Source organism: Chenopodium album, chromosome 12 (assembly GCF_948465745.1).
Source record: "Chenopodium album chromosome 12, dcCheAlbu1.1, whole genome shotgun sequence".
NCBI classification, from domain to species: domain Eukaryota; kingdom Viridiplantae; phylum Streptophyta; class Magnoliopsida; order Caryophyllales; family Amaranthaceae; genus Chenopodium; species Chenopodium album.
In genome coordinates this window covers 5,341,452-5,357,626 of record NC_137845.1, presented here as the reverse complement: position 1 = coordinate 5,357,626, position 16,175 = coordinate 5,341,452, and the positions used below count along the sequence as shown (strand labels likewise).

Sequence of the window (16,175 nt, the reverse complement as noted above, 5' to 3'; positions counted from 1 at the left end):
AATCTAACAAGACCCCATATTTCTATTACGTATAAGTCACAAAACATGGTCAAAGGGGAGTGTGAATAGTGATAAAGTCAAAATGTATAAACTAAAAAAAACGGAGGTAGTATATAGGACTACTAGTGAGCCCCCATGTGATAGAAGTTCGACTCCTCAGTCCTCACAACCCCCATTCCTGTGATAAGGTGGGGTCTATGGGGGGTCTTTCCATGTACTTCGAGGTTCTTGTTTTTTATTTATACTTATTGAACTAATTTACTAACCACCGAGCATAATGTCCATTTAACGAATGGAATTATTGAGATCTCGGAGTATTTCCATGGAGTCGGGTGATATATGGGCTTAAATATTTAACTTCTTGTTGTTTGGTTTAATATATATGACCCCTAAAATCCTTAACCAAATAAAGACACATAAATTGAGACATATTGTACTTCGTATACTAAGTAATAATTTGTGTTAGTTAAATTGTTGGGATTATTATGAAACGGAAAGTAGAGAAAACATTTATCGTAAGATAAAATGGTCTCTTATTTGATATTCTAGCCAAATATTAACACTAACAACACTTTGATTTTCAAGAGAACCACATTTTATTATCATGAATTCATGATAGACAAATATTCGTTTATTAAGTTTCAAAATAAATAAATTAAAAAATGTCATAGTCACTATGACTTCGTAATTATATCAACTACTGTGTGTTGACACTCATACTCCATACTCCGTATCTAATATTCATTAAAAATTGTCGATTTATTTACGATTTTGCGGTGATATCATGGTATTGTAATAAACATGATTTACAGATTTCACCTACTAAGGTGATGATAAATTGAGGCGTGCTTCCGTCTCACCGTCTCAAACCTGTTGAAACCTGAGTTAAAAGAGAGTACGCACTTTGGGAGCGAAACAGAACGAACGAGAGAGAGAGGCAGATAGCTGATTCATCAGTGTAATTTAATCCCAAAATAAAACTAGGATTAGGGTTTTGTGATTCAATTAGAAATCAAAAGATGGCTCAAAGTGGAAAAGTAATGCCAAATCTGGATCAGAAGAGTACAAAGCTGCTTAATTTGACGGTTCTTCAGCGCATCGATCCTTCTGTTGAGGAGATTCTGATTACTGCTGCTCATGTTACGTTCTATGAATTTAACATTGAACTCAGCCAATGGGTAATCTTCTCTCTTTCTCTGTTTTCTGTCTCTCTCTTTTTTTCTCGCCTTTTATTTCTTTTGTCAATTCGCAGAGTCGCAAGGATGTCGAAGGCTCGCTTTTTGTCGTTAAAAGGTTTTTTAGGCTTTTTTTTTTGGCCATTTTTGAGTGATTATGATTTTTGCTTTGCTAGTGAATAACAATTTTTCATTGATTATTATTTTTATGGTTGTTTTTTGTTCAGGAACAAACAGCCTCGGTTTCAATTTATAGTAATGAATCGCCGAAACACAGGTTAAAGTTATTTTGAATCATAATTTCAATAATTGAAGATGTCAAGGTTTGAAAATATGCATTACCAGGCGTGTTTAAATAAATGTGTTAAATAAAACGAATCATAGAAAGTATACGATTTGTCTGAAGGATCTGTTAGCTGATATTTCTTAGTGCCTGCTGCTTGGATGGTTTTATTATCATTATGACTTGCAAAGTTTGAGTAGGTGATGCAATTTTCACACATGTTGAAAGCAGAATCAGCCTTTGTATTTCCATGTTGCTGAAGCCATTAATCTAAGGCCTCTTATTTGAATGACAAATTGTCAAATACAATACCCCCCCCCCTCCCAATCCCCCACTATCCCCTTGAAAGAAGGATAGGCGAAAGTGATTGTATTGATTGTTAGATATGTTTGAAATCGGTTTTTATGATTACGTTAATTTATAATGACCTGGAACTTGAAGAAGATGTGTACTCAAATGTGCAGAAAATCTAGTAGAGAATCTTTTGGGGGACTTCGAGTATGAAATCCAGTTACCATATTTATTATACCGCAATGCTGCACAAGAAGTAAATGGTATTTGGTTTTATAATGCCCGTGAATGTGAAGAGGTGGCAAATCTGTTTGACAGGTATCTTTTATGTCCCTAAGTCCAAAACTAGTAAAACTACCGCTTCAATAACATGAACTGGTTTTAGAACTTCATAATATAATTGATTAACGCTGAAGATATCTTACAATGAATTATGTCCTGTGCTATTTCTTCCAGGATACTTAACGCTTATTCTAAGGTGCCCACTAAGCCCAATATATCTCCATCTAAAAGGTAATTTTCATGTACATCTATGCTGTAATGTCAGATATTAGTATTTTACCATGTCCTAGTAAGTGAAAGGGTAGTTAGCAAGGACCTCCCCCCCCCCCCCCAACGGGCGGAATTTTTCCAGTCATAAACTGCTTGCAACTTACAAGTGTCATACCCCAATTTTCTATCTTCGGCACTTGGCTCCATCTCAGTCACTCCCTTGTAATTGTAGTTTGTCTAAGAGATAAACAGCTCCAGACTGAGACCCTTATAGATTATATCAAGTCAATTAGTTTTTTCTTGTGTTGCATAAATGATGAGAAGTATTATTGTTTATGGCTTGACATGAATTGTTATAATATCAAGCTGAGGAGACTTGCCTTCTGTAGATACTACCTTTTAGAAAGTGAGGTATATTACATTTTGTACCAAGTCATAAGGTGCAAATATCTTCAAACTGAAAGAAGTAAGTGGTACCATTTTCTCAGGGAAGTGTTCTTTTCTGTCCTCAGTAAAGGCATGAGCTTGACCCTCTCCTCTTTCTACGTAGACAATAGTGATGATGAGAAGTATCGTTTTCTTTTTTTGGCTGAGGGAAATAGATTGTTTGGACGTTTATTCTTTAGGGAGGGGGGAAGGCAACTGATTACCTTCTCTCAGGGCTTGGGGACTTTTAAAGAGGTGAGATTCAACCAGAGGAAAACATCCTTGGAACTCTGGAAGTCAAGGTGCACATTATCTGTACTACATCACTCCCTTCTCTGTTAGGCCCCGTTCTCTTCACCTTATTTTTGCTGAACTAAAATTATTTTTACTGAAACAAAATTATATTTGCTGAACTTAAATTATTTTTACTGAACTTAAATTAATTTTACTCAACTGAAATTATTTTTGCTGAATAGAAATTATTTTTACTGATTTTCTATTATAATTTTTCTGTAAGAAAACTGAATTTTACTGGATTGAACTTATTTTTACTGAACTGAAATTATTTTTACTGAACTGAAATTAATTTTACTGAACTGAACTTATTTTTACTGAACTGAAATTAATTTTATTTAATATTATTTTTTTAAGGTGAAGAGAACAGGGCCTTACATTATTATGTACCCTGCTTTCAGTTGAACAAATGTATAGTTGTGATTCTCTGTAACTAATGATGTTGTCTATATTGTCTACATTGCTTCTCTGTTAAAGTTTGTTATAGCAAGTATATTTTGCTGCAGTGAATTTGAAGAACTAGAGGCAGTACCAACCATGGCTGTTATGGATGGTCCACTGGAGCCTTTGCCATCAACTACCGCAAATGTTCATGATGCCCCTGATGATCCCGCCTTTGTGAATTTCTTCAGTGTATTTCTAAGCCTTTTTCTCTTCAGCTTGGGAAATTTGAATGATATTCAATCTAACGAAGGATTTCATTTGCTTTCTCTGTGACTGGTACTGATTTCATGTTTGCAGTCAGCTATGAATACGGGAAATCCTTCCATTTCTACAATTACTGGAGAACTCCAGAAGCCTTCTGCAACTGCCATCCTTGCTAGTCGGCCAGTCAATATGCCTCCAATGGTTCCATCAGCACAAATAGCATCTAATGCTACCTTAACATCTGCTTCTTTGCTGTCTCTGCTTGATACATCAGAGCCAAACAACAATAGCAGTTATTTGACAAATCTTGTTAAACCATCCTCTTTTTCCAGTCTTCCTCCTGCCACTTATCCATTAATGGTGCTGCCTGTTTCTTCATCTGTGCCAACTGCTCCTCCGCTGCACCCTCCTAATCTTCAACGTCCCTGTGGTGCTCCAGTCCACCAACCTTTTCCTCCCCCAACTCCACCCCAATCTCTAACTCCAGCATCAGCTGTCACTCCTAATTATGGGCCAGTCGTAAGCAGAGAGAAGGTTCGAGAAGCTTTATTGTTGCTTTTTCAGGTGAGTTTCAAATCTGTGTTTAATTGTGAATGGCTGTAGGTCTATGATTTTTTTTATTTATTTTTGACAACAGCAAGGTCTAGGTAACAGAATTTTTTAATTTAGCTTCAAGTTATGTGTTAGAAAATAGAGCCACGCCTTACTTGACTTCTATGTTGATTTGAAATTTTCAATTTTTGGTAATTATCAACTGGCTTCGGATCTAGTAAGTCATATTTTACTATCTAAAGATATGTTGGGAGCCTTCCTTACTTGTCAATAAGATATGCGTTACTCTTTTAAAGTTTCTGTGTTTGAGATTGAGCCTAAATTTCCTTAAATTATTACCTGTATTAAGTCAATATCTAATGAATTCGCAATGGCTAAAGGGATATTCGCCATATTCATTTAGCTATTAAAGTTGTAATTTGTTTTCTGTGTATCAGGGTTTATTTTCATTCATTAAATTGTTTGAGTAGTTTGCCCTAGTTATCATGTAATCGTATGTTATTTTATCACTAAAGATTTCCTTCTGTGATACAGGATGATCAGTTTATTGACATGGTGCATCGAACGTTAATGAATGCTCACCACTCTTGAAAGTTACAATTTCCTCCCCTCCCCTCCAAGGCACCTAATGTGCCCAAGTGTTGTGTATTGCAATTTTGTGGACTAGGTGGATTTGATGGGGGACATTTGGACATGGATGCAGTGTAAATTACATTACCCGAATTTATTACATTACCTTACCCGAATTTATTATATTACATTTTTTACCAAGCTGATGTTCTATACTCCATATTTGTTTATGCATCAGATATGATCTCATGGTCTGCCCCCTCCCTACCCCTCCACTCTTCCAAAAAATAGGAAATATTTTAGTTAATTGTGTTGCGTAGAGCTCTGTAATGTCATTCTTGTGTATATTTGCTAACGTAATTTTCTGCATAAAGTTGATAAAAGCTCCCATGCAAACACAGTGAATCTAAAGGCGGAATATATACATATTGACCATATATGGTTGGAATTCAAATTAATTCCCTGGATCAAGCAAGAAGCTATATTAACGACAAAATCTTACTTTATGAAAAGTAAATACAAGCAACAACTCACATATTACAACACGATAAAATAATTTACTGCTTTTAAGAGGGGAAGGATGAATGTGATGGATAACAGATATTAACGGCATTGCTAACTCTCGCTATAAAAAAATTTTGAGGTCAAAGTTTGTCGTGAAAAAAGAAAAAACCCATTCATATCATGCACATTTCTCCTCTAGATATCACCAACTGCACAAAAACAGCACATTGTGATGTCATGCATCAGCTTTCATACTAGTTTGATTTGCTATCCAGAAACTTGGCCAAGACTGGAATTATTATAATCTTACTTTGACCATATTTATAGTGTATTCTTCATTTAAACCCAAACCTCTTTGAACATCCAAGAAAAACACGGCTTATAGATCAACATTTCGTCAGTCGTGACCAGATTCCAAGCTATTCCTGTAGTACAGATTAGCATCGGACACAAACCTGAGCCAGAGTTGAATTTCTGCTTCCTTGACAGGAAAAGAACTAGGAACCTTCTGTAAGAATTGATAACAGAACAGACAGCAGAGGGTATTCAAATTGTAGACGGTAAAACCAAATGCTGTTCAAGTCATTACAACAAAACTTTTGCTTGGAAATAACGCACCAAGTCCTCGTATATAGAGTTTTCTTTGTGAAATGACAATAATGGGAAGCCTCTTCCTATTTGTAGATGGATCTACAATCTACAAAAGCACCAGCAACAGCAAATCTGCAACAGCAGCACTTATGGTTCAGGCTGGAGGAAAATGATATGTCAGTCCAGGCTGCAAGAAAACATCATTGCCTTTGAGTGTGGAACAAGCTTTACGATGTTCAACAGTTCCTTTTTGCAGAATTAGGCTGTTTTCACTTTCCGGGAAGGTGGTCTTCGAAATAAACTGATGAGATCATCGAGCCCCTGATTGGACAGATACAATAAGGTTAACAAAAATGAATTAATGTCAAAGAACCTGAAAAAAACAACTATCAAGACAATCATCATGCATTTTTCAACGTGGAAAATGAGAAAGGCTACTCACCCTGGTCGTAATGACGAGGAAACTGAATAGCACTATCAAGTATGATCCCAGAACTAGCAATAACAGCAAATCAAATGTCACACTAGCCACCTGCAACAATCCAAATTAATTTAGTTTCATGTAAAGGAGGATAAATAACTGTTTGCATAGAAACCTAGGCATGTGCACAGCACACTGCAATACATCGACAATAGAAAGGGCACCTGGTAAATATTCAGTGTGGCCTTTGCTGAATCATAGAAAGTGAAAATTCCATCAAGATTCTCATGTTGTACGTTCACCTCAGCTGTATGCTCTGCCAGTTCCTGCAAACAGAAGAGTAAATTAGTGGGAGGTCATATTGCAAATATGTCACAGCAGATCAATACATAGCATGCACCTCACGCATATATACAAAGATGGAAATCCCAGATAGCAGCAGTTTCCAAACTACTGACAAAAAAGCTTCATTTTAAGGGTACACTGTTTGACAGGGAAATAGTAAAGCAGTAATACCTTTACTGTGAAACTATCACATTGTTTGCAACTATGAAGCTATCACTGCCATCAATAAATGTCTTAAGTCACAGGATTTTGCTTTTTGAAAAATACTATGGAAACAAAAAACATGTACAAAATCTCTAAACATTCCAAAGTCTGATGTACATTGGTAGGGAAAAAAAAGTGAGCTAGATGGCAAACCCAAAGAAACGGTGCTGAAATGAGCTTAGCGAAGCTAGTGCGTTGTGTCTCACATTAGTTCTAGGCCTTAGTTACTTTATTATGCTCAGCCTACAATATGTGAGCTTTGTATAGTATGTGCTGTGCCAAACCCAAGTGCAAATAGAGTTGTATATCAGACTACTCCACTTAGATGTGTAGTGCTCACTGTTCCTGTTCACTGTTCAATAAATGAAAATGGAGAGAGAGAGAGAAAGATGAGCGAACAGTAAAAGAGAATGAGTTTTGTAACTAAGAGCAACTTAAACCTACTAATTCTAGCTAGTGGGTTGTGTCACGCATTAGTTCTAGTCCTTGGTTACTTGACTAGGCACAGCCACTAAATGTGAGCTTTGTAGTAAGTGCTGTTCCAAACCCAAGTGCAAATAGAGTTGTATATCAGAATACTTACTTAAATGTTTAGTGTTCCTGTTCACTGTTCAATAAATGAACGAGAGAGAGAGAGAGAGAGAGAGAGAGAGAGAGCAATAAAAAACATAAAAAAAATAAATAAATTAATTAAAAAGAAAGAATTTTGTAACTGAGAGCACTTTTTATTTTTATTTTTATTATTTTTTTTTACATTGACTCTTTGGGTAAAATCTAGAGATTCTTGTACAGGTCATAAAATCTACAGCAAAACCTGAAGCTAATCTAATGTGAATAAAAAAAAAATTGTAAATAACATGGAATGAATAAGCGTACCACAAACTCTTTCTGCATTTAAATGTTTATTTTTTAGAGTTGTTCACTAGTTTTAAATAATTGATGTTTTAGAGTCATTAAATGAAAAGGTTAGTAACTTCATCTATAATTATAGTCCCCGTGCAATGTCATTGACCTAATCTCATACTCAATGATAATGTCATTGATCTAATGATAAATAACCCTAAATCTTTGTCCTAGCATCAATTAGAGAGGACAAATAAAAGGAAAGAAAGAGAGAATTTGACATGCATTTGGTGGCACTTTTAGAATACAGTCTCTGTTTTAATTTTTATGTTCTGCTTACTTTTCAATTAGGTGACTTTTTAGTTTTTTTTTTTTTTTTTTTTTTTTTTTTGTTGGTGGTTTTTCTACTTACTTCTACTTAAATACAAAGTAGATTTTTGGCAAACCTCCTTTAGTATCTTTCCTAACATTATTTACACCTTTCCACACTCTTTGCTATTTTATTTACCCTTATCTTATACTTAACCACCTTTCTTATTCTCACTCACTTGGATTGTTCATAATTATATAACCACCTTTTCTTATACCTTTCCACACTCATCTTTTTCAAAATTAAGTCAATCAATCAATAAGTGGGGTCAGCTACATGAACCAAAAGTGATTATTATGTATATACTTAACCACCTTTTTCTTATTGTCACTCACTTAGATTGTTCATAATTATATAACCACCTTTTCTTATACCTTTCCACACTCTTACACACTCATCTTTTTCAAAATCAAGTCAATCAATCAATAAGTGGGGTCGGCTAAATGAACCAAAAGTGATTATTATGTAGAGTATCCACAAAAGTCTTCCTCCTCCATCCCTTACGATCTTTGTCAAATAAAAAAATTTAAAAGAGGGGTTAGGCATCTGATATAATTAAATGACAATATCCAGTAATCTGTTTATTGTTATTACTTAACACTTGGATTGTCCATTATTCTTGTTCTCGTGATTCTTAATAGATTCAATATTGATAAGAAATTATGCATGTAAATGGTAATTGATAAATGCTGGAAGGGAATTATCCAACATTCAGTTGATCATTTTATATTTGTGTTACATATATCAAAATGGCAAACTTGCAAAAAATAGCATTTTTTTTTTTTTTTTTTTGTTTATATAACACATTTGTGATTTAATATGACATATATGCATGCATGCATATATGATACTTGGTTTTGAGCACATCACATTTTCTCTTGAATATTTAAAAGCTCCATCAGCAAATCTACCCATATATTACACCTTTGCCCGTCTATAAAAGAGGACTGTACTACCTCCGATCCTTGAACAATAATTGAGGAGGGTAGGAGAGAGAGTAACAAGTGGGCGATGATTAAGAAAAAGTAGAAGGGATAGTATTGTAAGTGAGGTTATGTATGGTAAAATAGGAAGTGTGTTGTAAATGAGGTTCATGAAAGAAAAAATTTGGAAAAGCAAACCTACTTGTGACTAAAAACCAAGCCAACAGATGGTCTATGCCTCCAACTGATTGTTAAAAGGTCAATGTTGAAGATTTGAACCAGACAAGTTAAGTAATGCTTGGGTATTTAGATGATAGTAACATAAGGTAAGTAATTAGATTCTTCTCTCTCCCTTAGGCATCACTGACAGCAACATTAAGGCTACCTGCTTACAAGAAGATAGAAGGTGAAGTCTCCCAGGCTGACCAAACAGCAGCAGCAGCTATTTGGCACTGCTAGTATATAGCACAGGATGCGTCACGGGTGTGCTTCCAAGAGTTCCTACTGGGATCAGGTTGTTTAAAGATCTGAGGTTCAATGCTAGGAATATGGAAAAATCTGCTCAGAAGTCATACTACTGGTCACCAGATTCCCACCTATGAAATCTATAAAATAAACCAACAAGGAGGACAATAAGGTGGCCAAGACCTTAGCTCTTACAAATGTTGATTGATGCCTTTTCAAGACCCAACCGATGTATAAAATGGCTCAAGGCGCACCAATGTATTTCAGAGCTCCCTGTGCCCAAGGCACGCCTTGTGAAGTGAGGCTCATATAATAAACATTTAAAAAAAAACTTCTGATATATTGTTCAGCACTTCAGTGGGCCTTAAGCTGCGCCTTAGTGAGTTAGTGTCCCTAGGCACGCCTTCATGCACTTAAGCTGCGCCTCATCAAAATCACCTTGCTTGGACCACAAAAGGCGCATGACCCCTAACGACTTGCGCCGAAGGCGTGCCTTTTCAAACACTGGGCCCAACAGAAGGAAACCACTACTACAAATTTATACAGAAACTAATTTAAATAATCCGCAAAATTCCAGGGATATATAATATACAAGAATCATAACATTAGAATGTAGGTGAAGAAATAACAGAATATGATAAGTTCGTCTCGTTAAAAGTATGTGCTTACCCTAGATATCACGATTTTTTTTTTTCATCAAAAACACTAAATTCATGTGCACATTCATAGTAAAAATATAGAAAAACCTCAAACAGCAGGCTCACCTTTCTAAGAGCATTAATGAAAGGATCAGTTTTTGGAAGGAAAGGGGCAACTCGAGGTGTCCGTGATAAAAGGCTTAACCATGACGCAATGTAAGATGGATTGACTGCTAGGCTACTGTCTTCTGCAAAGATCTGAATATTCTTTTCTTCAAGCCCATATATATGCCTCTGCTCAAGCGAAAGTAAAATAAAAAAACACATCAGAATGCTGGTGGTCACTCTAAATATTATAAGAATAAATTTGTATAATACAAATAAGCAAGAACTGCTAGCTATAGAAAACAAGGATGGCCATAAGCTTAGACCTCAGGCAAAGGAAAAGTAAGGCAAAACAACCACATTAACTTTAATGTGCATAGGCTCACACAACGCTACAGGATAGCTATTAAATTCCTACAAAGTAATAACATGCCCAGGCAAGATTGCTAACAATAGTCAAACATGAAGCTAATGTTTGATAAATATCTGATGTCTACACACTCTACAGGGAAAAGAGGATCACAATAAAGCTAGTAAGGCAGGGTGCGTAGCGGCACATTAGTTCAAATTCTTACTAGGGAAAGTTTGATTTAACCTGCATTGCTGCACAACTTCTGTTTGTAACTTCACAAGCTGGCCGCCAAGGACTGGATTGTGAGTATATTACAGATTTACAGTAATTAGACTTAGTGAGGACATGCATTAATTGGAACACTTTTTTAGGAAGCTTGTACGTTGTACTTGAATAATAATTAAGATTCTTGACCCAAAATTCTCCACACAACGTTTTAGCATTATAAACACCCCCAAAATGCATTTCTAAATAAATAAATAACAGGAATTAATTTGATTTATAAATACTTTTTGAGACACTCTCCATCAAAAATTCCCTGCATCTTTCCACATTTCCTTTATTCTCCTTTATTTGGATAGCTAAGGTCCTGGAGAAGGTAAAACCTATATTTGGATGGCTTGTTCTCTAGGCTCAACACCATTGATGAAATAATGATCTGCAAATTCAGCAGCCGAGATAATCATCTTTCCCTTGAGGTGTGTGTGCTTTGTCTACAGGGTCATCAGATGGGAAAACATCTTCTCTGGCTGTTTGTGGGCAGTTAAATCATGTATTATGGTTTCAAGTTAAATATGAAATTTCGAAAGAAATAGAGGAAGCTCTTTCCTTAGTAAAACTCGGTAGGGACTTTCTGGGGCCAATCCTAAAATGGCATTTATTTAAAAAGGATAACTTGTCTTCTAGCTTTCATTTCATTACTTTTATTTCAAAATATCACAGGCAAAAAAAAGAGCCAGTTTGGTGGCAATCAATAAACTAAGGTGAACATAAGTACTGTACAGTAGAGCCACAAGCCCACCAAATCTAACTGAAAAGCATAGACTTACCGCAAGACTCTCTGCCACTAATTTGACGCCTCTGATTACAGCAGTTTCATTAACCAAATGCCTGTACAACAATCAGCAATTATAGAAGGGGACCACTTTCAGAATAGACAGACCATATTTCAGGAAGGTAGAGTTACCTGCTATCAGAAAGACCCCCAAAATTCTCCAGAAATTCAGGTGCAGAGGAGAGTTCTGAAAGCGTGGCTGCTGTCACTCTGAGCCTTGAAAATTGTTCATGCTCCCAAGCTACCTACAGCAAGATAAGAGGTTCAACAACGGGTCTAGGCACTGACTCGAAAAGGATAACCTAGGGACATATCCCTAGTTAACTGGCTTTTTGACCCATTGTGTGAATAATCTGATGTGACCTAGTATAAAGCTTGACTGAAACTACAAATTGACAATATTCTTCTGTTTCATTACCATCCATCCATATTAACACAGGCCTAAGAAAAAAAAAAATTGTCAAAATTTTTTTCACCACTCCAGAACCTTTTGACTGTGAATTCTGTAAAGCTCATTCAATATTATTACAACAGACAATTCAAAGCAGCCATAGCCCATACAGAATGGGAGTTTCTAATTTTATAAATCCCAGGTACATCCTTATTATCAGATATGATATTTTAGCAAACCAACTTACTCGAGGATTTGAGATGTTTATTTTCTTGTGCTTCAAACCAACCTTAACCCCCAATTCTCCAGCAACATCAGAAAAATCCTGCAAAAAGGAGGAATTTCAAGCACTAAGATGTGCAGCAGAATTAAACCAGATTTTAGCTTAATGCCATGCTTAACACTCAATGTACTTACTTTGAAAATTTGCTTTACATAAGCATTCTCTGGAGGTTTCGACACATGAAGCCACAATTCATTGTCCCATGAGCCAATACTATTCAAACAAATAGCATAATCAATACTCTCTCGCATACGTTGGTCTAAGCTCCGGAGCCACTGCCAATTTAGATTGAAGGCCAAGATTAATGTTCAGACAACTGAAGTTTTTGACACATAAACAAAAGACTTTGAATTATGGAATACGTGATGAGGAGAGACAGAGATTCAAGCAGTCAACATAAAGGCAAATGTTAATGCTCAGAACATACCAGAGTTGCTAAAAAGGAAACGAGAGTGATATTAGAACTAGAAAGTGAATTATATGGAAGATATGATCACCAAACTAAAGTACCTTTTGAGTTCCATTATAATTGTAAGGTCCACCAGAAGTCAGCCCAAAAAGTAAGTTGTATCTTCCTCTTGTTTTTGGGTTTGAATACAAGGCTGAAAATAGTCGTGCAATTTCCAAAAGTGCCACAACACCACTTCCATTACTGTCACTACCCACTGACAGTGCCTGTAAAAATTAAGTTAAGAGGTCTTCAAACAGGACACTGGATGAGAATTCAAAAGTTTCATATATGACTATCATAGTACTCACTGGTGCAGCCCCAAATGTATCATAAGATGCAACTATAGCAATTGTTGGGATTTGGTTGGAATCTCCTTCCAGCTTCAATCCTGGCAACCATCCCTGCAGCACCAAGAACTATTTAGCAATATAATAACTAAGAATATGCAAGCTTTAGGCTCCATTAGATTCGATGTAACACATTTTCAATGAAAAATGATTTTCATAGAACACATATATTCAAGGAATATTGCATATCAGTTTTCCTTTTGTTCGTTTCCTTACAAGAAAAATATAGAGAAATTAAAATAAAAATATAGGGGTGGAAAGGTGAGGATATTTGAGAGGAAAGTAAAAAGAAGGTAAAGATGAGGGAGGAAAATGTGGTTTTCCTTCTTTTGTAAAGGAAAATATTTTCCACCATTGAGAAAATTGTTTTCCACCCCTTCATGAAATAAACAAAAAGAAAATGAGGGAAATTGGGAAAATCATTTTCCGTGAAAACATTTTAAATCAAACTAAACACAACTTAGATAGTTCGACAGCATACATTCAATCAACATATCCACGTCATCACAAGGAGCAATTGGTAAAATAAGTAGGTTACAAACTACATTTCAAAAGAGTCTTAAACAGGTACAAAACAACTGCTTGCATGAAAAAGACGTACACAGGAGACCAGAACAGCCCATAGATAATGTTAGAGAACGTTACGTAATCAACAAATCTTGGAAAAATGTTGACTGTAAAACTGAAAGAAGATTGCAATATTACTTAGCAACCTAGGAGTTTACCTGAATGTTTGTAATGCTGGGAGAAGAAACCTTCCTTGCTTCTGATGTTGAAACAACAAGCTTGTACCTGAAAAATTCCGTCAAAAGGCAACGGCTCAGGAGATATTTGACTAGCTAACAAAGAGAGAGGTGGAGGAAGAGTAAGAATTCTGGTTCTTGTTAAGAAAAGAAAACAAAAAGACATCCGTGAATGTAAATCACCAAATTATCAAGCAGTAAAAAGGAACGGTTCTCCCATGTTAAAAGACAGCGAATAAAATATCTACAAAGCACCGAAAGAAAATCAAATTATAGCAGGTTTTCAATATAGTAAAGCTATAATTACTTGATAGAAATAATTCAGTGAAAATGGCAAATTTAATACTACACAAAAAGGATCAGCGTCCAGAGCAGGGTCCCCTAAACCTACTTGCTGGAAAAGGAGCTTCAAAAGAAAGGCACAGCAGAAGAACAATAGACTCACCCGCCAGTAGTTGCTGTGGCGGGCTGGCCAATTACATCATTTCGTTTAACATCAGCCAGCACAGCCTTGATGTGCTCATCCTCAAAGGCAAAATAGACAGGATACTGCATAAAATGAAACATAATAAGCTCTGGAAGATTGGGTGATTGATTATTACTTTTTTTGTACGCACTTATAGTAAAACAGAAGCATAGATGCCATTAAAATCTCAGGATTCAGAAACATATTGCCAGCATTTAGTAAGCCCAAATGCGAAAAAATCTAAAACTATTCCTTAAAAGTGCAGATGAATATAGGCATGTATGATTATAGTAACATATCGAATACATATACAGTATAATCATTTGAAACATCCTTTTGAAGTGATCATATGCAAAACAATGAGAGTGTTGATTGTTTGTGAACTCACAGGTATGTTGGCATGCACTAGCAACCTTTCCAACCGCACCAATTTGTCTCTCGTTTCGGAATTGTGATCAGCATCCTGTTTGCTTTCCTTATCTTCGGAACGGAAAATTGAAGGCAGCAAAAACAACAGACCGCCTAAGGGCTGTTTCCGGTCAATGTAATCTGCATTGATACCGTTTAAAGCTTAGAATTGAGTATATAAATACAATGCGCGATTCAATAAAGGTTGAGTTAAAAGCACTTAACAGCTAAAGAAGCAAAGTTAATGATAAAACCAGCATACGACTATGATATCATATCATTGGTAACATGACACAACACGACACGACACAACACGAGACGAGGCCAAACTAGAGCAAATTGATAAACCTTTAACGGAGGAAACATTAAGGTCGGCAATTGGAATGATGACAACAGTGCGGGAGAGATCCGCATTGGGAGCGGTGAGAGAAGAGCCAGCGTGATGATTAAGATTAGCAATACGAGATCCGAAAGGTGCCCCGGCGAGATCGTACTGAATGAGACGGTATACGTCGACAGCGGTGGCGGCATCTCCGAGCTCAACGCAGGCTAGTACCACGAAACACAGTGCGATCACTGAGCTTAATAATTCAAGTTTACACTCTCCCCGCCTCTCCATTACTAGATGGAGATCCAGATACACAGATTCAAATCTTAGGGTTTCTGTGCTTCGTCTCGTCCCTTGACTTTACTTTACTTTGATCTATTCTTAGCCAACTGCTGGAACACTTCGTTAGTTGCAATTTGCAAAGTAGTAGACGAGTACCACATCTCCGTGTTTATTATTTTTTTTTATTTTTTTTTTTTTTTTTAAGATGAGATGAAAGATTCTATTGGGCTGAAACACTTTATGGGTTAATCTGGCACGGATTAGACAAAGGTGTTAATATTAACTTACTATTGTCATTAGTGGGATTCTCGGTGTTAATATTAACTCACTATGGGATAATTGTTAATGTTATTCTATACATTTTACCATCAAAATATACCTAATATATAATTAAAATTAAAAATTGTAAAAACTCACTTTATAACTTTAGAGTAACAAGTTCAAGTCTCATCAACTACATTTGTTTTCTCATCTAGTTGAGTAGGATCCTTCCTAATCTAACCTTTACCCATGACCACCAAAAATAAATAAAGGAAAAATAAAAAAACACATTTTATCTCCTCCTTCCCCTAACACCCTTCAATCTCTTACCCACCTCCTTACCGGCTAAAAGTGCCCCCCTTTCCCCTTAGCCAGTCAGCCCCCTTCCCTTCTCCATACGACCATACTAGCTAATAGTGGTCGGAGGAATTTGGGAGGATCCATTTTCCTTCACCTTTTACTCCCTTCGGTTTTTCCATACGAGAAGTTTAGTTGAAATTGGAGAAAGTAATAAAATATGGAGGAAGTGGGGTAGGAGAAAGAATAAAAAATTATAAAAAACAAAAGTAATTAAGAGAATTGGAGGAGAGAGGATATGAAATTAATAAAATATGATTTATGTTGGACCCACTAGATTAGAGAAATAAATTAAATATTGTAAAAGATTTC

General features: G+C 36.0%; 2 protein-coding genes across 2 annotated transcripts; one reads left to right on the top strand and one right to left on the bottom strand.

The window, feature by feature from the left end:
- The first annotated feature begins 725 nt into the window (after positions 1 to 725).
- Positions 726 to 4,932, top strand: LOC145571750 (mRNA-decapping enzyme-like protein). Its single transcript, XM_081630782.1, has 8 exons — positions 726 to 1,178; positions 1,253 to 1,293; positions 1,403 to 1,452; positions 1,923 to 2,067; positions 2,206 to 2,262; positions 3,468 to 3,594; positions 3,703 to 4,173; positions 4,696 to 4,932. The coding sequence occupies exons 1-8, from the start codon at positions 1,020 to 1,022 to the stop codon at positions 4,750 to 4,752; spliced, it is 1,107 nt and encodes a 368-aa protein (XP_081486908.1). The 5' UTR covers positions 726 to 1,019; the 3' UTR covers positions 4,753 to 4,932.
- Positions 4,933 to 5,778: 846 nt separating this feature from the next.
- Positions 5,779 to 15,824, bottom strand: LOC145570133 (uncharacterized). The gene is made up of 14 exons (XM_081629135.1): positions 14,984 to 15,824; positions 14,616 to 14,776; positions 14,207 to 14,310; positions 13,744 to 13,810; positions 12,980 to 13,072; positions 12,731 to 12,895; positions 12,355 to 12,495; positions 12,185 to 12,262; positions 11,679 to 11,791; positions 11,542 to 11,602; positions 10,162 to 10,329; positions 6,472 to 6,573; positions 6,269 to 6,358; positions 5,779 to 6,147 (listed from the first exon to the last, which is right to left on the bottom strand). Exons 1-14 carry the CDS (start codon positions 15,252 to 15,254, stop codon positions 6,085 to 6,087), a joined length of 1,677 nt encoding a protein of 558 aa, XP_081485261.1. The 5' UTR covers positions 15,255 to 15,824; the 3' UTR covers positions 5,779 to 6,084.
- Positions 15,825 to 16,175: the final 351 nt, after the last annotated feature.

Bases quoted from the DNA above. Each gene is read 5' to 3' on its own strand.
- LOC145570133 (XM_081629135.1), bottom strand. From the start codon at position 15,254: ATGGAGAGGCGGGGAGAGTGTAAACTTGAATTATTAAGCTCAGTGATC. The intron at 13,073-13,743 runs GTAAACTCCTAG...TTGGTGCTGCAG, and splicing joins CCAGCATTACAAACATTCAG to GGATGGTTGCCAGGATTGAA. The intron at 12,896-12,979 runs GTGAGTACTATG...TAATTTTTACAG, and splicing joins ATACATTTGGGGCTGCACCA to GCACTGTCAGTGGGTAGTGA.
- LOC145571750 (XM_081630782.1), top strand. From the start codon at position 1,020: ATGGCTCAAAGTGGAAAAGTAATGCCAAATCTGGATCAGAAGAGTACA. The intron at 1,294-1,402 runs GTTTTTTAGGCT...TTTTTTGTTCAG, and splicing joins TCGCTTTTTGTCGTTAAAAG to GAACAAACAGCCTCGGTTTC. The intron at 1,453-1,922 runs GTTAAAGTTATT...TCAAATGTGCAG, and splicing joins AATGAATCGCCGAAACACAG to AAAATCTAGTAGAGAATCTT.